Raw genomic sequence first — 16,991 nt, 5'->3', positions numbered from 1 at the left:
GTTTAGGACTGATAGTGATGTGACAAGTTGAAATAAGAAGGTGATGTGAAACAGGTGAGGCAATTGTCTAATCATAGTATATAATTAAGGAGCCCCCAAAAAAGGTCTAGTCCTTCAAGAGCAAGGATGGGTCGAGGCTTGCCAATCTGCCAACAGATGCACCAGCGAATAATCCAACACTTTGAGAACAACATTCCCCAAAGACAAATTGGTAGGATTTGTACAGAGCACAATAGAATTAAAAGATTCAAGGAATCTGGTCAAATCTCAGTGAATAAAGGGCAAAGCCGAAAACCACTTCTGAATGCGCGTGATCTCCGATCCCTCAGAAGTCACTGTCTTTAAAACCATCATGAGTCTGTAATGGATATCCTGACATGGGCTTGGGAATACTTCGGTAAACCTTTTGTCAGTCAACACTATTCGCCGCTGCATCCACAGATGCAGTCTTTACTATGCAAAACAGAAGCCATACATCAACACTGTCCAGAAGCGCCGGTGACTTCTCTGCTCGGTCTCATCTGAAATGGACAGTAGCACAGTGGAATCATGTATTGTGGTCCGACGAGTCAACATTTCAAATAGTTTTTGGACAAAACAGCCGTCGTGTTCTCCGGGCCAAAGAGGAGCAGGATCATCCAAGCTGTTATCAGCGTCGGGTCCAAAAGCCAGCGTCTGTGATGGTACGGGGGTGTGTCAGTGCCCATGGCATGGGTAACTTGCACATCTGTGAGGGCATCATTAATGCAGAACGATATGTACACATTTTGGATCAACATATGCTGCCATCCAGACATCGTTTTTTCCAGGGACGACCCTGCATTTTCCAACAGGACAATGCCAAACCACAGTCTGCCTGGATTACAAGCGCATGGTTGCTTGAATGATGCTTATTACCTGCCTTGTATTAAGTTATCCTAGCTTATCTGTTTATTTGGGTTTTTTTTTTAACCTGTCACACATGTATGGTCATATTTAACCTACAGTGCACTCTTACATTATTCTGTCATTTAAACTAGTTGTATCTGAGGAATCAGATTAAACCCTGAAGCCATGCTATAATATCCCTGGAGCTTCAAGGCCATGGAATTGTCCCGTTAATTATTCTTACTCAGGGTACATCCACATTAATCCGGAGAAATTTGAAAACGCATCTTTTTGTCTATTTTTTGGTCTCCCGTCCACACTGAGACTGTGTTTTTGTCCAGCGGAAACTGAGCTTTTCCAAAACAACCCTCCCAAGTGGATATATTTCAAAATGCTGTTTTCGCATTGTAGTGTGGACTGAGAAAACGGAGATACTCAAAAACAATGACGTATTTTTATTCATGTGACCCGGAAATGTGTGACCCATTCAACTCAAAACAAACAAGATGGTGGACGATGTTGTACTGTAGTTGTTGCGCCTGCTATGCAGATTGATAGCTTTGTTAAAGATTAATGTCATTTTGTACAACCTTCAGATTGTATTTTTCAATAAATGCCTGACAGAAATGACGCAGGCCAGAGCTTCGTATGTTTTTACAGAGGCGCAGTATAGGGATGTACTACAGTTTATTGGGAAAAAGATGTGGATGTAGCCTCAGACCCAGCAGAGTTTCACTCCGAGTCTTGAAACATGACATCTGAACATTGTGGATCTCTTAAGACTGTGACACTTTTTTATGATCATAATATTCTTATTAGCTTAACTGTCAGTCCTCAGTGACTAAACAATGAAACAAGTCATATAACCTTCACTGGTCTGAGTAGAAACAGTAAACAAGAGAGTGTATTCTGTAGAGTACACTACAGTTTGCCTACTGGAAATTCTAGTGTGAAAATATTGCGCGTGCATTTCTCTCTCTTGTAGACCACTTGAAGACTGAGGCAGAGCTGGCCGAGGAGAAGCGGATCCTGAATGAGATGTTGGAGGTGGTGGAGCAGAGGGACTCTCTGGTGGCTCTCCTGGAGGAGCAGAGACTCAGGGAGAAGGAAGAAGATAAAGACCTGGAGGCTGTAATGCTCTCCAAGGGCTTCAACCTTAACTGGGTTTAGTAGTAGCAGCAAATCCACTCAACATAATCTTCCCAACACCACTATGACGAATGTAAGGACTTGGTTGAGTTTGCCTGCCCCTCGATGACGTTTACACATCTTTCTGATGTTTACGATTCATCCTGGCTCGGCTCAGGGTCGGTCTCTTCACCCGTCTCTCTTTATGCTTCAGTGGAAATCCAGTCAAGACTTTTTTGTCTCTAAAAGACATTTTTTCTTTTTTTTTTTTTTAATTTTTTAATTTTTGGTTTCGGAAAGGGAATAAACAGGGACGTCTAAAAGACATTTCAAAAGGAACCCAGCTTTTGACGAATGTACTGTTCAGCACCTGTTACAGAGGAGAGCGGTCCTTGGACTCTATATCCATACTTTTCTACTTTGACTACCGACTGAAAGTAGGGACACAATATAGTTCCGATGCCTTTCCTACCCACAATGCAATTTGGAGACATGATCAGTGGCATTTTTATTTTTTGCCACAATCTGTTTCAGTCATTTAATCTGGCCAGAACTCTTTAGTAACATATTTATTCAGCTTGTTTTTGTTTTACAGAAAAAGTATGCAGTGAATTTTCGTTGCATACTAAAAAGAATCTCCATGTGCCCTTGTATTTTTTTTTTTTTTAAATTGAGTTATGATCAGGAAATGTTTTGTTTTATTCTCCCGTTAGACACCTCATATCAGGACTAAAGGATATCTAAGAACAAGCATATCCTGTATTGTATATAGGACTTGGCCTTTAGCTCATATTAAGTGGTGACGCACTCTTAGTGGAGCTTCTCTTCTACAGTGTCTAGTGCTGTCTCCTAGCTCTTAAGTGATCTTAATATTATTCCTGTGTAAGTTTACAATCAGCTCTCTGAAATGAATTTCCAATGGTCACACTACAGTTTACAGAAACGGAGGAATATTGTGCAAATATTTTCAATCGTGGAAATGTACATGGGGAATTGCAATATGAAATATTTTAAAAGATATCTCAGTCTAGACAGTGCAAGAGAAAATAATATACAATCAGATCATTGATATGTGGTACATATATCATCTTTGTATATTTCTAGAATCCCTGACCTTTATTTGATATCGGATATCAGTACGCCACAAAGACTCCGTTACATTATTTATCTCCTGGATTGCCAAGACTGAGCAAATCTGCTTCTTGTCTTCATACTGGGATCAAGATGAGAAACTGCATGCACTGGCTGTGTAGCAACATGCCTTTATCACATAATATCACGTCATTCACATTCACAATGTTTACTCACCTTTACCAAGGGTTTATTTTTTTTATGTATTTGTTTTTATAAAAAATAAATTTGTACTACATGCAAGCATTCACACATCACTAATACAATATTGTGTAACAGCAAGAAATCTTCATATATTTGGCAAAACCATTTGTATTGCATTTGGCCAAGCTGTATATCTATTGGTCACATACTTCAGTATATAGGTCGATTGTACCTATATTTCAGCTTGGTCACCATTACGCTGTATAGATGGACACAGACTTTTGTATGTATGTACAAGATAACTGTAAACAAAAAAAAAAGTTACATGAGTGCAAGGCCTAGTTATTTAGACTGTGTAAATTGTTTTACAGAGTTTATTGGTATTTATTAACATGTGTGAAAATGTATTATATGTAAAGAAAATGGAACCTAATTTTTAAAATTGTTCGTTGTCAATTCTTGACATGTGTAAATGCTTTCTGGTAGCTAATCTGCATATAAGACGTTGGATGTCTGTTGGAAGGTAATAAATAATTTTAAAAAACAAGCAGCTTTTGTTCCTCAATTTCAGTATGCCATTTTGTTCTTGTTTTGTTTGAAACATGCTGTAGGTCCAGTTCAAGAAACAAGACAAAAATAAAATGCAAAGACATGAACTGGCTGTAAGAGGTTTGGGAATGTTTCGACAGGCCCCTTGAGTTCCCCCAACACCTCGAGGTAATGAGTTCCACAGTTCAGTGGATTCACAAAACAGTGACACCCTGAAAACAAATTAAATGGGCTTTTATATGTTCTATCCAAACATCAGCTGATGGATATCAGCAGGAGGGTGTGCTGGCCCACATCCCAACCACGAGTTGTTTATATAACAGTACTTTGAACTCCTGATATCTCCAAAGACAGTGGAGCAAAGTCTCTTTAGAGCTCTTCAGAACGAGTCGACTCTTTGAACCGGATCTTTTTGCACGCAGCGAGCCGACTTGCATATATGAGCCTCTTTTTTTGGACGTGGTCAATTGTGTTAGTCTTGTAGTGTAATTTAATCAAAACGCTTCCATGTAAATTTAGTAAGAACCACCTGCAGTCCTTTTTGCAGTCTGTGTATAGCATAGTCAGTCTGAAGGAATCTTCTTAACGAAGCACGGACATGGCAAGCACAATGATTTTGATGCACATAACATCAATCCACTCTTGTGTACGGTTCCATGAAGGCATATCAGGCATGGTTATGTAGAGAACAGTTATCGGTCATAATGTTGCAAATTTATTTAAAAAAAAAAAAAAAAAAAAAAAGTCAACGAGGCGAAAGAGCCGACTCTTTTGAGTCAGTGTGGCTCAGCTGAGCCAAATGATCTGAATCAGATCAGAGCCCAACACTAGTACACACTAGCGGTCGCGCGCTAATCAAAATCACGCGATAACATGACGTAGGACGCAGACACGGAAGTGTTTCAGAAATCTAGTACAGTAACAGACAGCTCAGTCCGTATGTCGTCCGAAGTTCAAATAACTTTTTTTTTTTTTTAATAGTTATCCTCCTCATTTGCTCGGCTCTTTCTGGAGGTGAAAACAACATCTAAGCAGTCACTGCAAAGTATTCCTTTAAACCAAATTACCAGATACGTTTAAATGAAAAGTATTTTCCCATTGTTGAATGTTCTCTGAAGTGATTCAATACGAGTCATGGAGAGTTGTTTATGTCCGAAGAGTATCTTTCTGTGGACTGCACATCAGCATCAGTTTCTGCTTTATCTTAAATTGTCATAAATTTGTCATAAAATTGTCATGAAAAGAAAACGAACAGTATTAACAGCACAGATGTTGAAGAATATTGACCCTCATTCATGTACACAGTATATATGTTGTTAAAATGCTGACGTCACACTCAGTAAAGACTGATAAACCCATAACGAGAATAAAATCCGGTCCTGATTTTACTGACAGCTTTTGCTTGTCAACTTTTACAGGCTTGTAGGAAAAGAAAACAGTCCCTGCAATGATTGCTTCCAGTTTTCGAGACTGTGCGGTAAGAAATATGTTTCTGTTATTAATTTCCACCGAAGGAAGGATTTCTGTAATTCTCGTTAACTTGACACGACGTTCCTGATCTTGAACACTGCACAGGATTATTAACACTGCGGTTAATAGTCTGTGACCGTATCATAGTTTCTGTGAAGAAAATGTTAAAAATAAGTGTTTTTCGTGTTTGCTTTGCTAGTTTAAATACTCGCTGTTATCGCTCACTTCTTCACTAACCAACACACCACAAATGGCTATTAAAAAAAAAGAAGCTATAAACGTTTCAAGAGAGTTATATGATGCTTTCATTTTTGACTAGATGCTTGAACGACTCCCTGAAAGAAGGGGCACTACTTTTTATGCAGCTTTTATAATTTTTCTAATTATCTTTCTATTGGAAATGTAAATATTGTGTACCTTTAAATATATATAAGGCACATAATTATCCTTTAAAGTAAAGGCTCTTCACCTTTCTAGGTAAATATACAATGTATATAAAATAAAATAAAAGCAAGTCTACACACCCGTTATTAAAATGGCAGGTTTGGTGAAGTGAATTTTTAAGAAAATTTTGTTTTTATGAAAAGAATGACACTAAGATAAAGTGTCGGATATTTTCCCACCTTCCAAGTGTGAAATTGCAAAGTGAAAAACAATCAGAAACTTTTTTCTTTTATGGAAAAAAAGGGAAACTAAAAAAACTTACAATAACCTAGTTGCATAAGTTAAGTGTACACACCTCTAAACTAATACATAGCTAAAGTACCTTTTAATTTTATTACACCACTCAGTCTTTTTTGGGTAAGAGTCCATCAGCATGGCACATCTTGACTTGCCAATATTTTCTCCACTCTTTCTTGCAAAAAAAAACCCCTTCTAAATCCATCAAATCCTAAGAGTATCTCCTGTGCACAGCCCGCTTCAGGTCACCCTACAGATTTTTATTTGGATTCAGGTCTGGGCTCTGGCTAGATCATTCAAAAGCATTGATCTTCATAGTGGTTAAGCCATTTGTCTTTGTTGAATTGACATGAATGCTTTGGGCCATTGTCGTGCTAAAAGGATAAATTCCTTTTCATCTTCAGCTTACCAACAGACGCTTGAATGTTTTGCATTAAAATTGACTGGTATTTGTAGCTATTCATGTAGAGGCCCCAGTTCTGGCTGTAGACAAGCAGCCCTAAAGCATGATGCTGCCACCACCATGTTTCACTGTGGGTGTGGTGTTCTTTTGGTAATCTTTTGATATTTTTGGTGCCAAATATACCTTTTGGAATTATAGATTTATTATATCTTTTGGAATTGGTCTCATCAGACCATAACACGTTTTGCTAGATGGTTTGGGGGTGATTTAGGAAGGTCTGGATGTGTTGTATGTGTTTTATGACAGGTGAATGATAATTACTTTTGAACATGAGATTGAATGTGATTGGTTCATTCTGAACACAGCTCATTCTGATCCCCAATTATAAAAGAGTTAGCACATTTCTGCAACTAAACTTGTAACGTTTTAATTTTTCCCTCATATGTTTCTGATTAATTATTTTTATTTTATTATTATACGTTTTAATTTCACATTGAGGGTGGCAAAAGTTCTGACATGATTTATCTTGGTTTATTTCTTTTTCTTTTTTTTTTTCCATCCCATAAACCTGCCATTTTAACAGGGGTGTGTATATATCCATTGTACACACTAAAGATACCCTTTTTAGAGTGTATAGTGCTTTGTTCATTAAACATTACTGTAGTACATGTGTATAGGAAGTAGAGAGCTAGGTAGTAGGTTCTGCTTATTGTGCTAGATAAAGACTGCTGAAGAAAGAAAGAATATTCTCATGTTATGTTGACTGAGTTATGTCTGTATCTTGCCTTTATTTTATAGACTGTTTTGTTTTTGCTTTTATTATTGTTTCCAGGCATGGAGGGCAGAAGGCCTCCCACTCTCCACCAGCAGTAACCAAGCCTGCAAATTATACGATGCCATACTCACACAGGTAACTCAGATTTCCAAGCAGTAACTGCAGTGTACTTCAGTAATTAAAGTATAATGAAAATGCAGCAGAATACAGAAATCTTCCAAGATGTTTGGAGCAAAGCACTTTTCTTCAACAGCTGACAAAGGACTTTTGTCTGAATCATTCTCTTTCTCCGAAAACTTTGTGTACTACACTTTCCTAACTCATGCATCAGTGCATTCTATGCAGGGAAAATGGTAACTGGACCTCTCTTTTACTATTTATATATCTAAAAAAAAAATAGACCTGCAAAATGTAAAGCAAGATCATATTTGAGGATATAAAAATGGTTGGAGGAATACAGATTAGTAGAGAATAGATTTCATATTCAGAATGCTAGATACAAACTTTTGACTTAATCTACATTATTAAGGAAAGCATATTTTTGCACTCAGCTTTATTGCTTTAAAAAGGCTTCTTTTAGGTCAATGGAGTTCTGCTGCACTGTGCATTTCTGTACTATAACCTGCTATAAAAATCACATTCCTCCCATCAGCTAGATAACAGGCTCTTCTTAAGGAAACAGTCAAATTCAGAAGGCAAGAGTACTCTAGGCTTAAGAAGCAGTAAATTATACTTGCTCAAATGCTCAAAAGCTCAAAAGCTATCCAATGTCATTTCCTGTGTTCAGTATGTAACATGGCGTAATGATGAGACCCTTGGAGGAATAGAGGGGTGTATGGCAGCAGTCCAAGCCGCTGACCCAGACTTTGGTATGTGAAATGGAGACTAGAGTATAGTATGCTGGGAATCAATGTGCTTATCACATATACTGACAAATCTTTATCTGCTGAATAGAGTTGATATATGTGAATATCATGTTTCTCCTGTTTACAATTTACATCACTATGCTCACGCTATTTGTAAGTTCATGCTAGTTTTACCTCTTTACTCTCACTTTGCTGCAGTGATGGGTCATGTGATCGGCACTGGACTGCAGTTGGTGGGTACAGGCAGTTCAGTGCTGCAGGACCAAACGCTGGCCGGTGCCGTGAGGAAGACGCTGGATCTGGCCAGCTGCCAGGAGCTCACAGCCCGAGAGAAACAGCACGTCAAAGCCATCGACCTCTTCTCGAAAGGGTGATTCTAGATCATTCGCACGCTGCCCAAACTCTGCTGATTTGGGATATTGCATATTATTTTACATTTCATCATTTGCAGAAAAATTCATTACCTACCAGTCATTCAGTAATAACTAGGCAGAGTTTCCACTCAACTTATCAAAGAAAATAGCCTGAGGATATTTACAAAAGTGCCTTAGGCTCCCCTACATCTTAAGTTTTTTTTGTGTTTTTTGAACAGTACTAATAAGCTGTTTTAGTATGAATGAAATAATGTGAAATATAATGCAATAACACAGTAGTGGGACAAAACCCGTTTATTTGTGCAAGATAAATAAAAAAAATTAAATAAAATTTTTTTAAATAAAAAAATATAAGATATATGTATATAATGATGAAAGAACAATAAGAATAAGGATTATAAGAATAAAGGGGATTACAATTATACACTATATCTAAAAAACAAAAACAAAAATGTTGTCGATGTTTTTGTAGTTGCTGTGACTTTTTATCAAAAAGTTCTCTGTTCTCAGACACCAATGATAACAAGAACTCAACATCCATTCTCTTCTCTCTTCCTGAATACTCTTCTTCGGTGTTTACACTGGTTTTCAAAATAGCTTTCTGTGCTATAGTGTCATCTATCTCACCCTTTTGTGCAACCGCAGCAGCTCCGGGCACGTGATCTAAGGCTTTATCCACATTCACGTCGCTTAATCGCGCTCAGTGTGAAAGGCCCTAGGCTATCTCTGTTTGGTTGTTTGAAATACCAATATGGTTGAACAAAGTTCACAGTCTCTACACAACAGAAGCTGTAAAATGCCTACAGGCTCTTCAGATATAAGAGGGGGGAAAAACGGTTAGATTTTGATTTACATTTAAATGCAGCTGTTGTCTAGGTGGTAAATACAACAGTAATAATTGTCCTTGCAGATACTCGCGTATCTTTTTAATTAAATACCACTCATTTATATGAAAGCTGTTTAAACAATACAAAGTCAGAGGCTAAAACTGAGCTTGTGTGTTTCAGAGCCTTGGACAAGGCCTGTGATGTGTGGGAAGATATTCTGTTGGAGCACCCCACAGACATGCTAGCTCTGAAGTTTTCCCATGATAGCTTTTTCTATCTGGGTGAGCAGACTCAGATGAGAGACTCTGTGGCTAGGGTTCTTCCCCACTGGAAATCACACATGCCTCTTTACAGGTAGCACACACCCTGTACAGACTCAAGATGCTAAATACACTATAATGCCAAACGTATGTGGACACCTGACTAATCCCACTCATGTGCTTGTTGAACATCCCATTATAGATTTAAGTCCCTGCTTTGCTGTTATAAATGCCTTTACTATTCAGGGAAGGCTTTCTACAAGATTTGTGCTCATTCAACGACAAGAACATTAGTGAAGTCAGGCACTGATGTTGGATGAAAAGGCCTGACGCATGCAGGGTCATGGTTCTATGCAGGCCACTCGAGTTCTTCTACACCAACCTTGGCAACCCTTGTTGTTATAGACCTTGCTTTGTGTATGTTTGGGCTTCTTTAGTTCCAATAAAGGCAACGTCACACAAAGACCTTCTAGACAATTGTGTGCGTCAAACTTTGTGGCAAGAATTTGCAGACTGTTCACATATGGGTGTGATGGTCAGGTGTCCACATACTTTTGACCATATTGTGTATCACATTTTACCATGCATACCTGTCTGTTTTTCAGTCTCTATTCTTACTGAGTGCACTCCTGTGTTTGTCGTTAGCTATCTAAAAGGCCTGTATTCATTTGGACTTCTTGAAACTCATTTCTATGACCAAGCTGAGAAAGTAGCAAAGGAGGTAATCATTTGTTTCTTCGAGCAACCAGCAAAAAAGTTTTGTAATACATTTTCAGTAGATCATATGTCTCTTAAACATAGATGCTGCATGACGGGCTTTACCATATTATGTTAAATATTCATTAAAGCTTCAGTATGTTATATATATATATATATATATATATATATATATATATATATTATTAAGTAAGTAAGTAAGTTAGAAAAATCCTGTATTATATGATGTTCCTGAGTGGCTGCGAGTCATCACATGCCAACACCAGACACAAAAGAAGTATGAATGGCAGTATCAGGAGAGAGAAAATGAGAGAGCGTGAGCATGTAAAGAAACAGGAGTGAGTTAGTGCAAGAGTCCAGTAAGCGTTAAAGGTAATCAGGAATAATGGAGTTTTAGTGCTCTTTTTTTTTTTTCTTCCCTGAATAGCTAAGCCATGTGTTTATTCTCCAATTTGGTTGTAAGCTAGTGAATTATAGATGGTATCCAATTTATTCTTCTTGTGGAGTTCATATCATTACCCAGCTAGAGAACTCATGATAGCTAGTAGTGACTAATGAGATATGTTAGTGAATTTCTATACTTTTGTATTTCCATTACATTTGGGCAAGAATAAGTGGTTTGAGCCTTCTGCTTGTGTGGAGAAGAAAATACACAGATTAAAAAGCAAAATACATTAACACCGTTGTAGTCCTTGTGCGGTTTGGGACACAGCCTTGAATGTAAATGCTAACAGCTGCGAGATTAGTGCGTGCAGTGGAGGAAAAGTGCAGGGTAACGAGCAGCTACAGTTAGATTTATATAGAGCTTTATATAGAGTTAGATTTATATAGAGCTCTTAGGCACTCAAACTGGTTTACATTGTAAGGGGGGGGGGTGTCTTCTCAAATACCACTAGTGTGTAGCATCCACCTGGATGACGCGACGGCAGCCATAGTGCGCCAGAACGCCCACCACACACCAGCTATTAGTGGAAAGGAGAGTGATGTAGGAGATGGGGATTATTAAGGGGCCATGATAGAGAAGGGCCAATGGGGGAATTTCACCAGGACACCGGGGTTATACCCCTACTCTTTTACGATAAGTGTCCTCTGATTTTTAATGACCACATAGAGTCATGATCTCGGTTTAACGTCTTATCCGAAAGACAGTGCTGTTTTTACAGTATAGTGTCCCTGTCACTATACTGGGGCATTAGGCCCCACACACACCACAGGGACAGTAAGCCCCCAATACCCCCCCCCCCCCTTTTTACAAGTAACTAGCGCTTGCATCTTACATTTGTCACTTTAAATTGTAGATTATTTACAAAGTTAAACACATGATATACATTATACTGTAAAAATGTGTTCTAAAATGTGTTTTATTCTCTTTGTATTCTCTTTTAAATGTGTTTGCATTTATATTATTAAATTCCACATTTCTGTGCTAATTTGTTGCTCTGGCACATCCGTAGGGTCTTGCCTTAACTCGTGAGGATGGCTGGTGTGTCCACTCTGTAGCCCATGTCCATGAGATGAAGGCAGAAATAGAGAAGGGGCTGAAGTTCATGGCCTCCACTGAGAAAGACTGGAAGGTCTGTATTTAACATTGTGTACTAAACGGTGCATGTGACATTATGAAATCTTTTCCACTTTCCATTAAATGCCAGTATGTTTCATCCTTCTAAAGGTGTGTGACATGTTGGCTTGTCACAACTACTGGCACTGGGCGCTTTATCACATTGAGAAGGTAAGCTTTCATAATGACAGTCTTCAGCAGACATCCCAACTCTCTCGCAAGTTCCGGGAGTCTCCCACATTTTACTAGCGGCTCCCTGACACCAGCAAATTATATACAATATCCCAGAATTTGTAAAAAAAAAAAAAATTTTATTTACAGCGAGCTAAAGAGAGAGTTCAATGGTCACTTCTAATGGTCGACGGGCTCTGGAGAAACCAAGAGCGCGAGTGACAGACCTGCTGAGAGTGTGACACAGCGCGCATCCTGATTGGTCTCTAGTTGTGCTAACTAACCTATCAGTTTTCTCAGTAGGCAGGCTTTAGAGTCGACCTCTCTCTCTCTCTCTCTCTCTCTCTCTCTCTCCAGTTCATCCATCAGTTCGGTTCAGTTTAGTGGCTGCAGCGCCATAGCAAAGTGTCCAAATAAAATAAAAAAAAGAAGTACAAAACGCATTTCACCCCAGACTACACTAAAGTATACTCATGCATAATAGGGGTAAAAGACAACGACAGTGTAGCTCGCTGTACTGTTTGCAGAAGTGATTTCTCAATTGCCCATGGTGGTTTAAATGACTGTAAAAGACATCTTGAGGTGAGTTTAATAGGTGTCATTCGTCCATTAGCATAGCTAACGTTATTTTAACTAGCTGCTATAAGGAGCTACTGTATTGATTTCTAGGTGATGAGGCCAAACTCCCTGTAGACATGTGTAAAGTAGTTATTGAATAAAAAAATGACTCCATGAATGGAATAATACAGTAATATCTTATTCCACTCATGGAGTCATGGGGGGGTGGGGGGTGCTTAATAGCCGGTGAAGCCACCTCCCGGAAATGAGTTTTTGCAGGTTGGGATGTCTGCTTCAGTCACGCTAGGTATTTCTGCAATGACTCCACTTGTATGTAATGAAGAATAGCCAGGAGGACAGTGTAAGAGATTAAGTGTGTTCATGGATATATGTACATGTGTTAAAGTGAATGAATTTTTCATTTGCAGTGTAATTGCACTTTTGAGTTTCATCTTGTGTTATCGTGTTTTGTGTTCTTCAGGGAGAATATGAAGCAGCACTGAAAATTTATGAAGAGGAGGTTAGTGGTCTAAAAATTGCTCATGGATGTGTATGTACTGGCAAGAGTACTGATGTTGTCTTGAGTTGTGTGTGCAGCCCAGGGAGTGGTAAAAACAAAACTGCATTTCATATAGAATGTAAAAAAGGAAGAAATTAAAATTTGAATAGTTAGGACTTGATAACTATATGAGAATGAATGATCCTGTTTACACCCTGTCTTTTCATGCATGTTTGGATTGTAGCCTGATTAGATTTAACCACACTTGTATTCAAATGAAGTTTGACCATCAACATCTCAAATGATGGTCAATGCATCAACATGGTGATTTTTGTGTGTGTGTGTTTAGTTTGTTTAAAAGTGCCAGCTTTGTTATGACTTAATGCATTTGGTTGTGGCTTTTGAAGAATCAATTCACTGTTGAACCCTTTTAAAGAAAATACACTGATGTAGTCTATAAGTGAATTTGACGCTTATTGGCATCAGTAAATACTTTGATAGTATTTCACAACTCAACTGTATGACAGCTTAAAAAATGCAGTCCATTGTGAATGTCTCAGGTGTCCCGTCGCTGTGTAAACTCAGGAGCCATGCTGGACACGGTGGACGCCTGCTCACTGCTCTACAGGCTGGAAATGGAGGGTGAGACATCATCTGAATATGAAAAATACTACAATACTTCTATCTCTGATGGAAACAGTGTGTAAATGTAGCATGTCATTGCATAGTCTGTGTGGGAACTCAGGAATTATTGGCACCCTTCATGAAATTGTGCAAAATATGAATGTATGACAAGTAATACATGCAACGAGGTCATACTTTTGATATGTATGTATAACCTCAGGCATAGTTTTCACAAGAGGTGCCAGAAACAAGACACCAAAGCATCAGTGATGCACCACTATAATTTACCGTGGCTGTCAGGTTTTTTGTTTTTTTCCTTGTATGCTCTCCCATTTTTCTCTAAACATGACAATGGTGTCCATAGCCAAAAAGTTTAATTTGGGTTCTATGTACCCATGTAGCTTTGGTCTCATGTAGTTATAACCGATAAAACCAGATTAATTGAACATGATTTCTCTAATGGCTTGGGCGACAAATTGATTCTATGTGCACAACTTCATATTTATACCCAAAAGCACTTTAAATAAATGAGTTATTTTTAAAAAGTAGCTCTTATTTTGCTCAGTCAGAAATCCAAATCATTGTGTATAATGTAAATTTCATAGCTGTTTTTTGTTTTTGCCCATTCTCCTAAAGGGTGCCAATAATTATGGAGTTGCCTGTACATGTTGTTAGTAAGATTGATTTTTGGCCTGAAGTTGGATCATAGACCATGTCTACAAAAACTCGTTGCTGATCATGCTTACTTGGCCATGTGTGTATTCCCACCGCAGGCGTCAGTGTGAAAGAGCGTTACCGGGAGCTATTACAGGTGACTGAGCCCCACTCTGAGGACCATACTCTTCTCTTTAATGACCTGCACTTCCTTATGGTGTCTTTGGGCTGCAAGGAATCAGGAATCACACAGCGATTGCTGGAGAGCCTGAGAGAGCTGGCAAAGTGAGCTGCTTTTCACTTACAGCACACTCCAATCTAGAGAAGCCACCCACTGGGAGTGAGAGTGAGAATTATGATGTGTCTCTGCAGGTTGTGTAACAGCTTTCAGAATACTAACATGCAGCGTTCTGGTCCCAGTTTACCCTGACAGTGTCATGGTTTGCAGGGGCAGTTCCATGTAGGGCCACTAGAGGGCTGACTGTCTGTGCAGAAATACTTCTTCTGTCGTCTTGATTAGTTTTCCTATTTAAGTTCCCCGTTTTCTCTCCTTTGTTGCTGGAGCATTATGGTCAGGTTATGTTATATTTGTGTTTGTTTCCCCACTTGCATTTTTCGATGTTGTTTTTACTATGCATAGTCTATTTTGATAGTTTCAGTTTGGTTAGTCTTGTTTTCTTAGTTAGCTTAGTTTCTGCTCTTCCCGTTATTCTGTTTTTTTTCTGTCCTCCTGTCTGTTTCCCTGTTTCTTTGTTTACTGTAAATAAGAAGTTCTGCATTTGTGTCGGCCTCCATGTACTCCCTCCTGACAGACAGCGGTTCCATGGTCAGCATGTTTACTGGCTTTATTCAGTGGATGAAGAACAAAAAAGTAAACAAGGCTCAGGAAGGATGAATTGTAAGAGTGGCATGTTTTCTAATGTGATATGACGTGAAGACGTTCTTCTAGAGTGCAGCATCTGTTCAAGACTTGGATTTTTTTCCTCCAGGGAGCAAACGTTTCACATGATCCTGTCCTCTGCAATGACTTTTCTGCCTAAGTTTTTCTAAAAGTTACATAAGTCGAGCCATTTTTGGAAGATACTTAAGAGAAGACACAAGACTGAGAACTCTGTATGTCACAAAGACTTTCATGAACAGTTTTTATCTGGAATGCTGCTTTTTGGTATAATGCAGAGTGTTAGCATAACTTTTGGAAATTGTCTATGAATATGCTTTGTCTGATCTCTTCACAGAGATCCTGATGAAAACCTTCAACACCAGCTTGCTAGCACTATAGGGTTACCCATGTGTCAGGCCCTGGTGGAATATGATGAAGGAAACTACAGTAAGACAGTGGAGCTGCTGAAACCATTAAGATACCGCTTCACACAGATAGGGGGCAGTGATGCACAGGTCAGAACCAGCACTACTTGGGTTTTCCAAAATTGGTGGCCCATACCAAACACAGTAATTTGGTTGACATGCATTGTTATTGTATTACAATTGCTGGGAAAACTTTGCTTTTTTTCCTTTTAAAGAGGGATGTTTTCAACCAGCTACTCATCCATGCGGCAATGAAGTCACAAGACAAACACCATCAAAGATATGCCAGGTGATGCATAGCTCATTAACTTAATATTTGCAAAATAATTTTCCCACACTAGCTTTAAGCATAATGAGCTGTTCTGCAGCACACCACGCAGATATTTATCTGAATCCAATTTTCCAGGTGCCTGCTGGTTGAAAGAGATGCAGCGAGACTGAACTCCCCTCTCACTGACCGACTCATCCAGAGAGCCCACTCTCTACACATTTAACTGCTGAGTACATCCACTACAGACCTATTACTTCAACGACTTCCACTACAACTAATGCCAAATCATCTTACTTATACGTTTCATTATACTCTTGTCAAATGTTTTTAATCACCTCAAGTTTCTTGGCTTTTCTTGCACACAGAGCTGTTTGAATTTTCCAGCAATAAAAATCACGGGTTTATATTAATGTTCTAATCTATTAGTGTTTCAATGGTAACTCCTAACACAGGGAATTGTATGGTGGATGCAGCACATAAATGGAATCGAAAAAGTGTGCATACATTGATATGTCTGCAAGACTTTTATGTAATATTTTTGAAAGAAAAATATTATATAAAAATAATGTGACAAGCTACATTTTTTTTTGTCTTATTAACTTTATAAGAGAAAAATAAAAGCGAGGTGATTGAGGGAGTGACTGCTAGTGTTATACCATGCATGTACACTTGCAGTGTAAGTGATAACAGGAACTGACTTGTTTCATTGATGTTCCACAACATTAAATGTAACTATTAACAAATATAATGTATGACGTAATTCCTTAATTAGAAAAAAAATAAAAATTGTTAGTGTTGGCAAATTGCTGTCGTATAAGAAGTATAAACCTTTTTGTGCTGTTATTGGAAAATAACCTAAAATGGAGTGGTGTGATTACCACCACAAAGTTTATTATTTTCCATTAACAGCCTGTTCCATGTTTTAGGCCTTACTTAATCAGTATTATGGCCACAGACCAAACAAAATGATACAGAACAGCAATTAAATAAGGAAAACTAAATCTTTATGAAACTCACTTCTCATCTTTATGAAACTGCTCGCTCTCAGAGCTTAATAGAACTTTAAATGGGTGCTTTATTAAAGGCAGGTGCACTCGGTGGGTAAACCCAATAAGCCTATCAATAAAAGACTCGTAAACAGTGTTAGTATTGACTGTAA

General features: G+C 38.4%; 2 protein-coding genes across 3 annotated transcripts in view; both read left to right on the top strand.

Annotated features, from left to right (window-relative positions):
• Positions 1-3,372, top strand: part of mical3a (microtubule associated monooxygenase, calponin and LIM domain containing 3a) — an 89,015-nt gene extending 85,643 nt beyond the window's left edge. For both annotated transcript variants that reach the window (XM_053622832.1, XM_053622830.1), the window contains one exon: positions 1,853-3,372. In XM_053622832.1, the coding sequence (XP_053478807.1) occupies positions 1,853-2,037 (185 nt within the window). In that variant the 3' untranslated portion in view covers positions 2,038-3,372. The remainder of the gene's footprint in view (positions 1-1,852) is intronic.
• A 1,443-nt stretch (positions 3,373-4,815) lies between these two features.
• ttc38 (tetratricopeptide repeat domain 38) lies at positions 4,816-16,943 on the top strand. The gene is made up of 15 exons (XM_053622834.1): positions 4,816-4,833; positions 5,238-5,296; positions 7,206-7,283; positions 7,936-8,017; positions 8,213-8,384; positions 9,396-9,569; positions 10,121-10,196; positions 11,647-11,766; positions 11,862-11,921; positions 12,961-12,999; positions 13,539-13,620; positions 14,376-14,541; positions 15,492-15,651; positions 15,777-15,850; positions 15,968-16,943. Exons 2-15 carry the CDS (start codon positions 5,267-5,269, stop codon positions 16,053-16,055), a joined length of 1,401 nt encoding a protein of 466 aa, XP_053478809.1. The 5' UTR covers positions 4,816-4,833; positions 5,238-5,266; the 3' UTR covers positions 16,056-16,943.
• Positions 16,944-16,991: the final 48 nt, after the last annotated feature.

Source organism: Ictalurus furcatus, chromosome 4, assembly GCF_023375685.1.
Source record: "Ictalurus furcatus strain D&B chromosome 4, Billie_1.0, whole genome shotgun sequence".
Taxonomy (NCBI): Eukaryota; Metazoa; Chordata; class Actinopteri; order Siluriformes; family Ictaluridae; genus Ictalurus; species Ictalurus furcatus.
The sequence above is the reverse complement of the archived record's forward strand: the minus strand, read 5'-3'. Positions and strand labels throughout refer to the sequence as shown.